Source organism: Perognathus longimembris, chromosome 7, assembly GCF_023159225.1.
Source record: "Perognathus longimembris pacificus isolate PPM17 chromosome 7, ASM2315922v1, whole genome shotgun sequence".
Classification (NCBI taxonomy): domain Eukaryota; kingdom Metazoa; phylum Chordata; class Mammalia; order Rodentia; family Heteromyidae; genus Perognathus; species Perognathus longimembris.
This window is the reverse complement of record NC_063167.1, coordinates 69,891,072-69,907,728: the sequence shown is the minus strand read 5'-3', so window position 1 is coordinate 69,907,728 and position 16,657 is coordinate 69,891,072. Positions and strand designations below refer to the sequence as shown.

General features: G+C 43.3%; 1 protein-coding gene across 1 annotated transcript in view; it reads left to right on the top strand.

Moving 5' to 3' along the window:
- Dennd2c (DENN domain containing 2C) overlaps positions 1–14,394 on the top strand; it is a 57,345-nt gene extending 42,951 nt beyond the window's left edge. Inside the window, exons 10-19 of the mRNA XM_048351829.1 lie at positions 2,003–2,072; positions 3,484–3,561; positions 4,693–4,833; positions 5,229–5,377; positions 6,813–6,990; positions 9,672–9,713; positions 10,999–11,104; positions 11,359–11,595; positions 12,185–12,271; positions 14,249–14,394. Coding sequence (XP_048207786.1) covers positions 2,003–2,072; positions 3,484–3,561; positions 4,693–4,833; positions 5,229–5,377; positions 6,813–6,990; positions 9,672–9,713; positions 10,999–11,104; positions 11,359–11,595; positions 12,185–12,271; positions 14,249–14,280 — 1,120 coding nt within the window. The 3' untranslated portion in view covers positions 14,281–14,394. The remainder of the gene's footprint in view (positions 1–2,002; positions 2,073–3,483; positions 3,562–4,692; positions 4,834–5,228; positions 5,378–6,812; positions 6,991–9,671; positions 9,714–10,998; positions 11,105–11,358; positions 11,596–12,184; positions 12,272–14,248) is intronic.
- Positions 14,395–16,657: the final 2,263 nt, after the last annotated feature.

Below are 16,657 nucleotides of genomic sequence, written 5' to 3'. Positions count from 1 at the left end.
TAACCACATAAGCAGCTTTTTTTGTATCATCCTGGTGCTTTATAGGCAGTTTTCCACACTAGGTTATGCATGTTCATTTAGAACATTTAGAAAATGCAGAAGAATAAATAAAAGGCAGAAATTAGAATTCACTGGAAATTACTCTGGGGCAATCACTGTAAATATTTTGTCATTGTCTTTCCAATATTTATTTTCAACTATTCAAAAATGGAGGTTTATTCAAATTTGGAGGTTTTGAATATTAGTGAGAGAGAGAAAGAGACCGTGTGTGTGTGTGTGTGTGTGTGTGTGTGTGTGTGTGTGTGTGTGTGTGTTAGTACTGGGGCTTGAACTTAGGACCTATGTGCTGTCCCTGAGCTTTTTTATCCAAGCCTAGTGCTCTCCTGCCAGTATCCAGCAAGTTTATGCTCATTTTGTTGTTATTGTTTTGTTGGTCATGGAACTTGAGCTCAAGGCCTGGGCTTTTTTGCTCAAGGCTAGCATTCTACCACTTTGAGACACAGATCCACTTCTGGTTTTCTGGTGGTTAATTGGAGATAAGCATCTCTTGGACTTTCCTAGCTTGGAACCACAATCCTCAGATCTCAGCCTCCTGAGTATCTAGGATTATGGGCATGAGCTACTGGTGCCCAGCTTGTATATTGTTGTTGTGGGGTTTTTTTTTGCCAGTCATGGGGCTTGAACTCAGGGCCTGGGCACTGTCCCTGAGATGCTTCATACTCAAGGCTAGTGCCCTACCACTTGAGCCAAAGTGCCACTTCCTTGTATATTCTTTTTTTTTTTTGGCCAGTCCTGGGCCTTGGACTCAGGGCCTGAGCACTGTCCCTGCCTTCTTCCCGCTCAAGGCTAGCACTCTGCCACTTGAGCCACAGCGCCGCTTCTGGCCGTTTTCTGTATATGTGGTGCTGGGGAATCGAACCTAGGGCCTCGTGTATCCGAGGCAGGCACTCTTGCCACTAGGCTATATCCCCAGCCCCTGTATATTCTTAATACATGAAAAGCAACAGGAAAAGTAACAACTCATTAAAAACATGGGCAAAGGCATGCATAGTTTACAAAGAAGGCTCAAAGACATTTAGGGGGGAAACTCATTAATAAACCAGGCTCCAAGGGCTCACATCTATAATCCTAACTACTCAGGAGGCTGTGATCTGATGTTTGAAGTTCAAAGTCAACCTGGGCAGGAAAGTCCATGAGAGTTTTAATTTCCAGTTAACCACCAAAAAGCTGGAAGTGGAGCTGTGGCTCAAGTGGCAGAGTGCTAGCCTTGAGCAAAAGAGCTTGGGAACCGTGCTCAGGCCCTGAGTTCAAGCCTCAGAACTGGTACACACACACACACACACACACACACACACACACACACACACACACACACACACAGAAATATAAACCTTTTTGTCACTGTTTTATATGCAAGAACTTAAGTAGAATTTGAAAGGGAAAAATAGCATAGTGAAATCCCAGCAAAAAAAAACCCCAAAACTTGTATGTTTAATTCAATTGGATATTTAAGAAAAGGAAACCATATTGATTAATAGCTAAATAAGTACAAAGTATAAATATAAGGATAATAGTATAAACAAGAAACAGGAAGCAACAGTACCTACAGCCTAACCCATATCTGTGTTCACAAGGCAAGGTGTCCACAGGCCTGGACATCCATGACTTGACATTTTAATATCTTCTTCTTTGTTGTTGGTGGTGGTCATGGGGCTTGAATTGGGGCCTGGGTGCTGTCCATGGGTTTTTTGCTCAAGGCTAGCTTTCTACTACTTTGAGCCATAGCTCTACTTCTGGTTTTCTGGTGGTCTGTCTTGTGGACTGCCTTGCTTGGGCTGGCTTCAAACCACAGTCCTTGGATCCTCAGCCTGTTAAGTTGCTGGTATTACAAATGTGAGCCTGGTGACCAGAATACACTAATATTTTTATTATTTGTTCTGTGAAGAATGCTTTAAGTAGTGTTTGGCCCTCATAGTTAACTAAGTATATTTTTCCTTTCCAGTGAGACATTCTCCTTTGTCTTGACTGGTGAAGATGGAAGCCGGTGGTTTGGTTACTGTAAAAAGCTCTTGGTAAGTACCAGACTGTATTGGTCAAGGAAGGATAACAGTCAGAGGGGAAATTCAGAAACATTTCCTCTAGATGAGCATATTAAAGAAGCTTTGTTACAAAGGTGTGATAAGCCAAATACCTCTTCATAGGTATATAAAATAATATACATACTGAAACAAACACCAAAGAGATGGAAACAAAGAAAATTTTTCTTAATTTGTTTTTCTTTTTCTGCTGACTATATTCTTTATATACACGTGTTGTGGGGAGGTCACAGAATCAGGAAAAAGGGTGAGAATGCAGCAGTGGAGCACACTGGCCGCACTGGGCACTGATGAATGGGAACTGTGCAACTCCTGGGAGGAGATGGGAGGGAGGAAGGGGAGGGAATAAGGGAACAGATGATACTATGCGAAAGGAAATGAACTTATTACCTGATGTATGTGAAAGTAACCCTACTGTATGTCACCTCTAAAACAACAATAAAGTAAATTAGAAAAAATAAGCTTTGTTACTTTTATATATCAAGAGCAAAATGCAGTTAGCTAGCAAGTAATCCAAAATAAAACTGATGTGATTTATTTGTATTCATTCATTCTGTGCCAGTACTGGGGCTTGAAGTCGGGCCTGGTGCTCTTGTTTTCCTTTTCACTTAATGCTGGTGCCCTACCACTTGAGCCACACTCCACTTCTGTGGGTAACTGTAGATAAGAGTCTCTTGGATTTGTCTACCTGGGTTGCTACTGGCCTTGATCCTCAGACCTCAGCCTCTTGAGAAGCTAACTAGTATTATAGTCATGAGCTACTGGCACTCAGTCTTTTTGTTTCTTTTTAAAAAATTGTACTTGCTAGTAATAAAGAGTGTAAGTATGACACAGTGGCTCACTGATAGTGTCCACTTAAAGAATGGAGTGCATTGAGCCATTGAGGAAGTTCTGAGCCACTCACCAACCAACTCATGTTTAGGTGCTGCCACCAGACCTGGAGTACATCATACTGTCATTCAGCACTTCCTGTCCTTCAGTGTTGAGTTCAGAAGTCTGAAGCCAAGCTTAACAATGTAGCAAGACCTCCATCTGAAAAAAAAAAAAAAGCTAAATGATTCCCCTCCTCTCTCCTTTCTTTCCTTCCCTCAGTCTGTAATGGAGCTTGGAGTCAGAACCTTGAGTTCTTACTTGGCTTGTTCACTCACAGCTGTCACTCTACCACCACACCACACCAGCCACACCTACACTTCTGACTTTTTCTTGGTTAATTGGAGATAAGATTCTCATGAACATTTCTGTTCCAACTGGCTTTGAACCTTGATGCTCAGATCTCAGCCTCTTAGTAGTTAAGATTATAGGTATGAGCTACCATCTCTCAATGTAAGAGAGCCTTTATGGGCCAAATTAGTAAACATTTATGTGCTTGATTTTTTTTTTCTTCTAGCCAGAAGGCAAAGGAAAGCGACTCCCTGAGGTGTACTGCATGGTTAGTCGCCTAGGCTGCTTCAATCTGTTTTCAAAGGTGAGTGGAGATGGTCTGAGAACAGGATGGATGCTCTTCTGAGCTCTGAGAACTATTTAGTGGTAAGGACTCCACGGCAGTGTTAAGTGGCATAGTCTTTAATGTGTTGTGGACAGTGTTGGATGACATAGTGTTTTTGTTTGTTTGTTTTGCCAATCTTGGGGCTTGAACTCAGGGCCTGAGTACTGAGCTTTTGTATTCAAGGATAAAGTGATACACTGGAGATAAGAACTAATGGACTGTGCTGGGATGTAGCACAGTGGCAAAACACTTGCCTAGCAAGTGCAACATCCTGGGTTTGATCCCCAGTACCAAAAGACAAAAAGAAAAGACAAAAAAAAAATACAGTTAAAAAAAAAACCAACCAAGAACTAATGGACTGGGCTGGGAAAGTGTTAATGTTTGTAGAGTTATTAAACTTTGTAGATTAGACTGATGATGCCTATCATTGTGAAAGTTCAAATGTGTTTGTAGGGACTGGGAATGTGGCTTAGTGGTAGAGTGCTCACCTAGCATGTGTGAAGCCCTGGGTTTGATTCCTCAGTACTACATAAACAGGAAAGGCCAGAAGTGAGACTGTGGCGTAAGTGGTAGAGTGCTATGCTTGAGCAAAAGAAGCTTAGGGACAGTGCTCTGGCCCTGAGTTCAAGCCCCAGGACTGGCAAAATAAGTACATACATACATAAATAAAAAAGAGTTTATGGACAAAGTCAGCCCAGGCTGGCTTTGAACCAAGATTCTCAGATCTCAGCCTCCTGAATAGCTCTTTAACATGCAAGGTACTTTAGAAAGTTTCCCCATTTGTTTTTAGGAACCAAGCCCAATCCCAGTGAAGAGAATATAGAGCTCATGTCTTTCCTAGATCCTGAATTGCATGGTTTTACCATCATTGTCACTTTCTTTGCCCCTTTCTCCTTGAAAAACAAGTTGATTCGGGTTACTAGCTTTTCTTGGGGGCACAAAGACACCCCAAATGATTTGATGCTTTAATGATCTCTCAGGGGTTGCAGAAGCTCTCTCTGTCTGCATCCATTGTAGTTATTTTCCTGTGTGAGCTCCTAACCTGGCAGCTGCTGTCATGACTCTTCTGTTACTGAGTCCATAATCAAATCCCCTGTTCTGTGTGAGCAGATCCTGGATGAAGTAGAGAAGAGAAGAGAACGGTCTCCAGCACTCGTTTACCCATTCATGCGAAGTGTCATGGAAGCTCCTTTCCCAGCCCCTGGACGCACCATCACAGTTAAGAGCTACCTGCCTGGGGCTGGAGATGGGGTGAGTCAGCGCACTACTTACACCCTGTCCAGCCTTCGCTCCACAGTCTCCAGTTCCCCAGGTGGAATGGCACTCCTTCTATAAGCCACAATTAACGTTTCTAGGCCCATAAGGCACTGAAGAAACAGCCAGTTAATCTGAACCTCAACCCAAAGGCTTCACTCTGCAGTGACTATTTCTATGGGGTAAATTACAGTCACCATAACACTATCAGGAATGATTTCACCAGGAACGAGTGAGCTTGTGGGGTTGTGGGGTGATGGAGTGGTTTTGTCACAGCGTAGCAGACTTTGTTTTTTAACGTAACTAGTAGAAGACTAAGCAAGCCCATTGGTGATATCATTAGGGGCGCTTTTCCAACTCTAGTACTCCTGATTCAGCTGCTTGTATTTCAGTCTATTGAGCTCTGCCGACCATTAGATTCACGACTGGAACATGTGGATTTTGAATGCCTTTTTAAGTGCCTGAGTGTGTGTCATCTTATCCGAGTCTGTGCCTCTCTCCTTCTGGAGCGGAGAGTAATCTTCGTTGCCAACAGCCTGAGGTGAGAAATAAGTGAAATCAAAAGCCTATGGCTCATACCTGTAATCCTAGCTACTTAGGAGGCTGAGATCTGAGGATTGTGATTTGAAGCCAGCCTGGGCAAGAAAGTCCATGAGACACTTATCTCCAATAAACCACCAAAAAGCCAGAAATGATGTTGTGGCTCAAAGTGGTAGAGCTCCAACTTTGATCCACAGAAGCTCAGAGACAAGCACCTAGACTCTGAGTTCAACCCCAGGATGGCACAGAAAAAATCATATTGCTAGTTAGGTACAGTGGTTCATATCTGTAGTCCAAGCTACTTGGGAAGCTGAGGCAGGAGCGCCACTTGAGCATGAGTTGAAGGCCAACCTGAGCAACATAGTAAGACTCTGTCTCCCTTTTTGGTAGTACTGAGATTTGAACTTCATTCACACATATAGGCTTGCACTTGTCCACTTGAGCCCTAGCCATAGCCCTTTTATGTCTTGAGTTATTTTTCAGACAGGTCTTAAGCTTTTTACTTAAGCTGGTCTTGGACTACAGTCTTCCTGCCCCTGGTGTAGCTGTACATTACCACTTCTGGCTCTCAAGACCCCAATCCTTAAAGAAAAATTGCTGGGTGCCAGTGGCTCACGCCTATGATCCTAGCTACTCAGAAGGCTGAAATCTCAGGTTTGTGGATCAAAGCCAGCACAGACAGGAAAATCCATGAGACTTTTTTTTTTTTTTTGCCAGTCCTGGGGCTTGAACTCAGGGCCTGAGGACTGTCCCTGGCTTCTTTTTGCTCAAGGCTAGCACTCTATCACCTGAGCCACAGCGCCACTTCTGGTTTTTTCTATATATGTGGTGCTGAGGAATCGAACCCAGGGCTTCAAGTATACGAAGCGGGCACTTTACCACTAGGCCATATTCTCAGCCCCTGTCCCTGGCTTCTTTTTGTTCAAGGCTAGCACTCTACCAGTTGAGTCACAGCTCCACTTCTGGCCTTTTCTGTATATGTGGTACTAAATAATTGAACCCAGGGATTCATGTATGCTAGGCAAGCACTCTACTACTAGGCCACATTCCCAGCCCTCATGAGACTCTTATCACCAATTAACCACAGAATAAGTCAGAAGCAGCACTGTGGCTCAAGTGGTAGAGCACTAGCTTTCAGCAAAAGAACTCAGAGACAGTGCCTAGAGTTCAAGACCCAGAACCAGCAAAAATAATAATAACCTAATACTGCTTTTCTATGACAGTACTTTTTAACATGATAAGTTATGGAGAAATACTGGATTTAAATTAAACAAGTAAGTTAAATGTTTAAATAAAATGCTAAAAGTTAGTGCATTTTCCCTGGGCTGTTAATGTGTGAACACTGGCCAGCATCCATTTGGGACTGTTTAGGTACCATCTGAGATGCCTCTGTGCGTTGCTGTGTATGTGACAGCCCTCACCTTTTCTCTGGCTAGCACCTTGTCAAAATGTGGCCATGCAGTGGTGGCTACCCTGTACCCCTTCACCTGGCAGCACACCTACATCCCGGTCCTGCCAGCCTCCATGATCGACATCGTGTGCTCCCCTACACCCTTCCTTATTGGAATTCTGTCTTGCTCCTTACATCAGCTCCAGGACCTGCCCATCGAAGAGGTAAGAGGCACTGAATGGTGTCTTTGAGAGGCTTAGAGCAGCAACTGAGGGAAAGAACAATTCTACTGCTCTTAGTGGTAGTGGTAGAATTGTTACTGAATATTGTAACTTTTTTTTCTTGCCAGGACTGTGGCTTGAACTCAGGGCCTGGGTTCTGGCCCTGAGCTTCTTTTGCTCAAGGCTAGCACTCTACTACTTGAGCCACAGCACCACTTCCAGCTTTTTTTGTTGGCAGTTTAAGTCTCATGGACTTTCCTGCCCAGGCTAAGGTCGAATGACAATCCTCAGAGCTCAGCCTCCTGAGTAGCTAGGATTACAAGTGGGAACAACTGGCACCCAGCACTTTTTTTTTTATAATTTATTTATTAATTAAACAAAAATTTTTTTTTTTTTTTTTTTTTTTTTTTTGGCCAGTCCTGGGCCTTGGACTCAGGGCCTGAGCACTGTCCCTGGCTTCTTTTTTGCTCAAGGCTAGCACTCTGCCACTTGAGCCACAGCGCCGCTACTGGCCGTTTTCTGTATATGTGGTGCTGGGGAATCGAACCTAGGGCCTCGGGTATCCGAGGCAGGCACTCTTGCCACTAGGCTATATCCCCAGCCCTAAACAAAAATTTTTGACAAGGTGCTGTGCACAAGGGGTACAGTTACATAGTAGGGCAGTGTGTACATTTCTTGTGATATCCTACACACTGTTTTTCTTTCCCTTCCCTAGGTCAGGTAGACATATATATATATATATATATATATATATATATATATATATATATATATATATATATATACACAGTGTACCAAGAACATATACAGTAGCCACGTGGCCTACTCCAAAGAAAATTCACCTAGGGCTTTAAATGTAATGTTGACAGTAGACAATATGTCAACAATAGTCTTATATGAACGTACATACATAGCTTTTGAGCTACTGTGATCCACTGAGAGGTCTAATTTTGACCTTTATATGTTGAGTAGTTGTTTGGTTTTGGATACATAATGTAGGGTCGCTGACCTACACCTGTGAGATATACCATTTGACAAGAAGTTTTTGGTTTCGCAGACCTGGTCTTTACTATCTCCCCCTCCCCACACCTTAACAGTCATATATCAAGGAGATCATGCCCCTTTGATTTCTGTGTTCTAGCCAGCACTATTTTTATTTTATTTATTTATTTTTTTTTTGCCAGTCCTGGGCCTTGGACTCAGGGCCTGAGCACTGTCCCTGGCTTCTTTTTGCTCAAGGCTAGCACTCTGCCACTTGAGCCACAGCACCACTTCTGGCCGTTTTCTGTATATGTGGTGCTGGGGAATCGAACCCAGGGCCTCATGTATACGAGGCAAGCACTCTTGCCACTAGGCCATATCCCCAGCCCCCCAGCACTATTTTTAGTAGTGAATGATGGAATCACTCTTGCATTATTCCAAAAACAGATTTTCTTTCATTCTTTCTTTTTTTGTGCCAATACTGGGGCTTGAACACAGGCTGGTACTCTACCACTTGAACCACAACTCCACTTCCAGCTTTCTGCTAGTTAATTGGAGATAAAAAGTCTCATGGATTTTCCTACCTGGGCTGGCTTTGAACTGCAATCCTCAGACAGGACAGCTTAGCCTCCTGAGTAGCTAGGATTATAGGTGTGAGCCACCAGCACCCAGTGATTTTTTTTTTTTAATTTAAGCCAGATTCCCTTTTTTCTTTTAGGTTATTTTTCAGACAGTATCTCACACTTTTACCCAGGGCTGGTCTTGGCCCTTCATCTTCCTACATTTGCCTCTCAGAGCCTTGGGTCACAGGGGTGTCTCACCATGGCTTAGCTGATTGAGTGACTTGGAGTCTCATTAGCTTTTTACCTATACTGGCCTCAAACTAGGATTCTCCAAATTGAGCTGCCTGAGAAGCTGGGATTCTAGACATGAGCCACCACACTGGCACATTTTCTACTTCTCAGTGCACAGGAATTCTTAATTTTAGTGTGGTTAAAATTGTCAATGTATGGGCTGGGAATATGGCCTAGTGGTAATAGTGCTTGCCTCACATACATGAAGCCCTGGGTTCGATTCCCCAGCACCACATATATAGAAAATGGCCAGAAGTGGCACTGTGGCTCAAGTGGCAGAGTGCTAGCCTTGAGCAAAAAGAAGCCAGGGACAGTTCTCAGGCCCTGAGTCCAAGCCCCAGGACTGGCAAAAAAAACAACAACAACAAAAAACAACAAATAAAGTTCAAAAAGATTGTCAGTGTATTTCTTTATGGGATTTTTTTTAGCCTTTTAAAAAATATTAATGACTTTTTTCACTATATCATCATTTCGTTAGTTTGCCTTTAACTTTTGGTTCTGAGGAAACCTAATTCTTTTTACATGGGGGATTATAGAACGTGAAGTAGGAGTCCATTTTTAAATGGACACCTGCCAGTGCCAAGATCACTATGGAAAGACTCTTCCTCCTCCCCTGGCTCTGCTCCTCTTGTTCTGCTGCATTCAGCAGTTAGTCTCCTAATCTCTAGTTCTGCATCATATTTTCAGTTTGTTTGTGTTGATGGTCAGCTTCTACATGGGGTCTAAGGTTGACTTAATATTGTTTGCAACCATTCCCATTGCCTGGGAGAAAGAAGATCCCAGGCCACCGTGCAGCGTCCTTGTCTGTGACTGTCTCTGCTGAACCAGCCTGGCTTCTTTCTCCCACAGGTGCTGATAGTTGACCTCTGTGCAGACAGGTTCTTACAAGAGGTGAGTGACAAAGCCGGCCATTATAGAATGTTTGGGGATGGAGATCTCTGTAGGTGATTTGACAGAAAAATAGGTGAAAGTATTTAGAGAAGATGACTCAGAAAAGACTTGGGTTCCTACCCATAGATGAATTTTAGTCCAGCACTGACCTGAAAACTTGGCTGTGCTTTCCAACTCTTTATCCCAAAGGAGGAAAGAGGAAATAGTATGTGTCACTGTCAAAAGAACTAACCAGGGCTGGGAAGGTGGCCTACTGGTAGAATGCCTACCTAGCATGCGTGAAGTGCTGGGTTCCGTTCCTCAGCACCACATAAACAGAAAAAGCCAGAAGTGGTGCTGTGGCTCAAGTGGTAGAGTGCTAGCCTTGAGCACAGAAAGGCTCAAGACCCAGGACTGGCAAAAAAAAAAAAAAAAAGAACCGTCCTGGGGCTTGAACTCAGGGTCTGAGCACTGTACCTGGCTTCTTTAAGGCTAGCACTTTACCACTTGAGCCACAGCGCCACTTCCAGCTTTTTCTATATATATGGTGCTGAGGAATCGAACCCAGGGCTCCTTGTATATGAGGCAAGTACTTTTACCAATAGGCCCTATTCCCAGCCCCAGATAAGGTATTATATATATATATATATAGTTAAGCTGGGCACCAGTGGCTCAAACCTGCAATCCTGTCACCTTATCAAACTGAGATCCAGAGGATCATGGTTCAAAGCCAGCCCAGGCTGAAAAGTCTGTGAGATTCTATTTCCATAAGGACAAGCAAAAAAGCAGAACTAGCTATGTGACCCAAGTAGTAGAATGCCACCGAGCAAGCAAGTGTGCATTTCTGAGTTCAAACCCTGGAACTGGGCTGGGAATATGGCCTAGTGGCAAGAGTGCTTGCCTCGTATACATGAAGCCCTGGGTTCAATTCCTCAGCACCGCATATATAGAGAAGGCCAGAAGTGGCGCTGTGGCTCAATTGGTAGAGTGCTAGCCTTGAGCAGAAAGAAGCCAGGGACACTGCTCAGGCCCTGAGTTCAAGCCCCAGGACTGGCAAAAAAAAACAAAACCTGAAACCACACACACGTATGTATTTATGGTACTGTGTGTACACACACACACACACACACACACACACACACACACACACACACTATAAACACCATGGAGTCTATTCCACGTAGGGAAGGAAACTTCAGGCTGCCTCTGCAGCTTAGATACATGCAGAATCACCTGTGGGAATCTGGGGGGTGTGATGACTAGTTCTCCTATAAAGCCCACTCAGAATCTGTTTTCCTTTCTCAAGGTTTCTGATGAGGGTGAAATTCTGCCACCTAAACTTCAAGCTGCCTTGCTGCAGGTTTTGGAAGAACGAAATGAAATCTTGTTTCAGGAGCGGCAGTTTTCACAAGGTATGAGCCTGGTTCTCCCTTGTGGCCTTGAAAGTGTGGCTACCGTGAAATCATAGGTGTGCACGCCAGATGGCAAGAGGAGGAAACGAGGTCAACACATAGCCATTAATTCTCTTCAGGCCCTGAATTGCACAGCCATGTTGGCTGTGCTTCCTGCCTTACCCTCAGCCCTCTAATTGGTGACAGCTTTCATACACAGAACTGAAATGTTCCTCTTCCCCTTCCTCTCCTCTCTGTCTCTCCTTGTGAAGCAGATGTGACCCTCAGCTCTCTGGTGTCGGAAGCATTTGTTAGGTTTTTTGTGGAGCTTGTAGGACACTATTCTTTGAATATGACAGTCACTGAGCGTGGGGAGCGGTTGTTCCTGAGGGAGCCATTCCGCAAGTCCCACACCTCCCGGAGTGTCCGCCACTTCCTAGACCTCTTCATGGAGACTCAGATGTTTGCAGGCTTCATCCAGGACCGAGAACTTCGGAAAAGTGGTGTCAAAGGTCAGTTTCCACCAGCAAGTTCTCTCTTTTTCTCATGCCTTCTTGAGAGGTTTGAAGGTAATGTAAACAGCAAGCAAAAGTAAAACCATATGAAGCCACCATGCAAAGTTACAAAGGCTTGAAATTTGTTTGATATTGTTTTATCTATAGAAATAATACACTGTCTGGTATATTATACACTGTGCTGGTGGCTCATGCATGTAATCTTAGTTACTCAGGAGGCTGAGAGTCGAGGCTCTCAGTTCAAAGCCAGCCCAGGCAGGAAAATCTGTGAGACTCCTATCTCTGATTAATCAGCAAAAAAGCCAGAAATGAAGCCTGTGGCCCCAGTGGTAGAGTTGCCAGCCTTGAGCAAAAAAGCTAAGGGATAGTGTCCAGCCTTGAGTTCAAGCCCCAAAAAGAGCACCAAAAAAAGAAAGAGAGAACAGAATTTTAGGCTAGGGATATAGCTCAGTGGTAGAGTACTTCCCTAGCATGTGCAAGGCTCTAAGTTCATGGAAGAAAAAAAAAAAAAACCTTAGATTTTTCACTAATTTCCCGTCACATGATCGATGTTGGACAGTTTAGCCAATGTGAGTTTTCTTCACAGGCTTATTTGAGGTTCGAGCTCTGCAGTATTTGCAAACAATCCCTGAGTCTGAACCCAGTGGAGTGAATAGAATTTTGCGGAGTCTTGGTGAGTTGCTGTTTTCCTTTTATATAAACTGGGCTGTGCCAGGCACCAGTGGCTCACACCTGTAAGCCTAGCTACTCAGGAGGCTGAGATCTGAGGATTGCAGTTTGTAGCCAGCCTGGGCAGGAAAGTCTATGAGACTCTTTTTTTTTTTTTAAGTTTTTATTATAAAACTGATGTATGAGACTCTTATTTCAATAAACTACTCAGAAAAAGCCAGAAGTGGTATTGTGGCTCAAGGGTAGAGTTCTGGCCTTGAGCACAAAGAGGCTCAGGGACAGTGCCCAGGCCCTGCGTTCAAGCCCCAGGACTGGCAAAAAAATAAAAATAAACAGGACTGCTAATGAGCTGTGCAGTATGCAAGGTCCAGCACAGGGCTTTCCAGCAAACTCAGCAGTGTAACCCATAGGTGCGCCGTGTAACCACAGACCAATGACCAGAACTCTGATCCCAGCTCCAGTGCGCTGGAGAAAATCTCTTTGCTCAGAGGTCAGGTTTCCCATCAGAATGGTCTGTTGACTGTTTAGAGAAGAAGCTCCCAGAATTATCTCTTGATGGTATATATTTCCATATCATGATGTGACTCTTATAAAAACTGTGATTCTGGGGCTGGGAATATGACCTAGTGGTAAAGTGCTCGCCTCATATACATGAAACCCTGGGTTTGATTCCTCAGCACCACATACATAGAAAAACGCTGGAAGTGGCACCGTGGTTCAAGTTGTAGAGTGCTAGCCTTGAGCAAAATGAAGCCAGGGACAGTGCACAGGCCCTGAGTTCAAGCCCCAGGACTGGCCAACAAAACAAAACAAAACAAAAACATAAGGGTTCACTGAGTGCTGTTAGCTCACACCTGTGATCCTAGTTACTCAGGAGGCTGAGATCTGAGGATCGTGGTTTGAAGCCAGCCCAGGCAGGTAAGTCTGTGAGACTTTTATCTCCATTTAACCACCAATAAACTGGAAGTGGGGCTGTGGCTAGCCTTGAGCAAAAGAAATTCAGGTACAGTGCCCAGACCCTAAGTTCAAGCCCCAGGATGGGCACAAAAACAAAAAAGTATGTGAATTAGAGACTCTGAAGACAAAGAAGATATTCTTGGAAGGTTTTTTAAAATTTATTTATTTATTTTTGGCCAGTCCTGGGCCTTGGACTCAGGGCCTGAGCACTGTCCCTGGCTTCTTCCCGCTCAAGGCTAGCACTCTGCCACCTGAGCCACGGTGCCCCTTCTGGCCATTTTCCATATATGTGGTGCTGGGGAATTGAACCGAGAGCTTCATGTGTAGGAGGCAAGCGCTCTTGCCACTAGGCCATATTCCCAGCCCGGCTTTTTTAATTTTATACTTGATAGAGAAAGTATTTTTAATTACTTTTTTCATTTGTAGTTAAATTGTCCTGTATGATACTGCAGAGGAGGGTATGACTGTAATAACACTGTGTGCACATGCTGGTCTTTAACAGGTGTGCCCTTAATTGGATCCTCTCCTTAATTAGCTGAGAGACCATGGGCAAATTATAGCTTGGATTATTATTTCATCTTTATATCATGGGATTAGATTAAATCTTTGGTTTTCAGCTCTTACTACAGATGATGTCTGGGGAGCTTAAAAATATTTCCCCTGAGCTCTAGGAAGCCTCTGGGGAGTAAGCCCTATGATTTGTTTTCCATTCTTTTTTATTAAAATATATTAATTGTACAAAATACTGGGTATGATACTTTCATGCATGTGCATAATGTACTTTGATAGTATGCACCTTCCCCTTGTTTGTCCCCAGATTGCATCTCCTAAAGTCCTACTTCCCAATAGTGCCCCAGACACAGACCAAGCCATTAGCACTGGGGCCTTTGGTTTAGATGCGACCTCTCACTTGGGATGGTGGCTTAACTCCCAGGCTATTCAGAATGATAGATTGTTGATCTTGTTACTGAAATAATTACAATAAATGGAAAAAAATCGATAGCTTATTCTTTTCTTCTTTCAGGAAGTAAAATAAAATTTCTACAGAAGAAATGAAATCTTTGCCTCCATCCTAAAGAGAGCTAAAGATCGTCAGGATGTCTTGGAGTTGCTACAAAATCCTGCAGGGTTAAGAGGCCAAGAAGTGGGTCAGGCTCTCAGAGGACTCCCCTGCTGTAATCTCTGGAGATTGCAGCAGTAATCTCCAGAGTAATCTCCAGAGATTACACTGTAATTACAGTGTAATTACAGATTACAGTGTAATCTCTGGAGATGTGCTGGAAGTACTGTGGAACTGATGCCTCCTGCCTCTGCCTTCAATTTCCCTTTACAATGATGGACTTTTCTCTTTGATTCTTGGGCCTGTCTGTGTATTTTGTGCTTATGTCTGTGAAGACAGGTGTCTTCTATGAGGAAAAGACTTGGTACTACATTTACAAAACTGTTCAAAGATGACTAAGGAGAGAAAAGATGTGTTTTAGGTACTAGAACTGAGAAGACATCAGCCTTACATACATAGCCCTCATCACTGAAACATGGCAGTTCTAAGCCCGTGGGCCATTTGGCTTTACAGACTCTGATACACTTAGCATATATATGTGTGTGTGTGTGTGTGTGTGTGTGTGTGTGTATATATATATATATACATATATATATCCTTGTTTTGTTTTGTCTTAATGTCCTGTCTGGGAAGCCTACTTCTTAGTGCTGTTAGCCAATCCTTATAAAAGTAGACACCTTGGAAGTGGAATGTGGCCCAAGTTTTGAATAAAAAGGCAAAGTGTACAAGGCCACGATTTCAAGTCCCAGTACCAGCACATACACTGAAATGTAGACATCTTGTGACCCTCCTCCACTATGTGTGTGGTACTTGAGTAACTCATCTTTTGTAGGTCACTAAACTGTACTTGGTGGAATTACAGTTAATATGAAAATGTCTTTTCAGAGGCGCGCAAGCATGCGTGCGTGTGTGTGTGTGTGTGTGTGTGTGTGTGTGTGTGTGTGTGTGTGTAGCCACCATCCAGTACTTGTATCTTTGTTATCTTATTTCAAGTCTTACATCAACTTTACATTTGTGTCTCCACTTTGCCAATAGAAGAAACGAATTTAGAGGCTAAATAATTTGGTCAATTCATAGAGAACTGAAGCCAGAACACTTGGTTTATGAATATAAAGTTGTTCAGTCCTTATGGATGGGAATTTGAGCTCTACTGGATTACAGCTAGGTAAAAGTTTTCCATTAAGTATTAAGTATACAGGAGCCACTTTGGGGCTGGTAAGGGTAAGGCGTTTGGTGCCTACCTGAGGCCATTCTCTTTTTTTCTTTCTGTACTGGAGATAGAATGCTGGCCTCTTGCACCTCTTCATCTAGTGAAAATTGTTGGAACTATTGCTGTGCATTTTACTCTGATATGAACATATTCTGAGAATATACCACTTGCTCTCCCAGCTCCCTAATACCTAAAGTAGTAGCACTGATTGGCAGGAGAAAATTGTCAGCCATGGTGCAGTTTTCTTAAATAATTGTTATACCAAATGTCAGTTGTGATCTTCAGATTTGGCCTCTGGTTTTAACTGGCATAGAAAATATTTTTTCAAATGGACAAAGCCTTGTAAGTTGTACTATAATACAACAAATTGACTTGTACAGTTGATTTGATTCTGAAGCAGAAACCATTTAAGATTGGTGCTGTATAACCCAGTTCCCACAGATGGGGTACTGGGAGTTGACCTGAGCTTCTGTCTTTCACAATGTTAATTAAGCAGTCGACCCCAGTGGGGTTACTACCAGACTCCTCCCTGTTTGGTCTCTTGTTACATTCCAACCCTCCAGGAACAGCTAGCAATTAAGTGCTTCTAAAATGGGGGTATAGGAGGGCTTAATGAGGTGGAACCTGCTCTTCCTCTGCCAGGAGACTCTGCTTCAGGGGTGTGAGTCTTATCTGAAGCTACTGCCTCTCCTTAGGCTTGTCTGTTATGCTTTTGTAAAGATTTTCAATTCTGAGCATTTGTAAAAAGAATTGCTCAAGATTTATATAAAATGTTTATAGATCTCTTAAAGAATAAAGACATAAAAAATCCCAGAGATGTCCTGGAGTATTTTAAGTAAAATATTTTAAGATGTGAAGATCTTTTACTTCCATATACCTAATGATAAAGACAGGATGCCCAAGAGGCACCAAAACAATAGGGAATCACCCTAGCTGTCTCCAACCAAATAGAGAGTTGGGGGTCCCAACACAGATCCCCCAGGAGATAGACAACAAGGAAAAATCAAACAAACAGAATCACAGGAACTAGAAAAGAAAAAAGCTCATAAATTGCACACACAAAGATGGAAGATTGTGAAGACCCCACCCCTCACCGGAGCATGGCCAGGCCACACAAGTGACCCACAGCTGCCTAGGACTGAAGGACACCAGCAGACTATAGA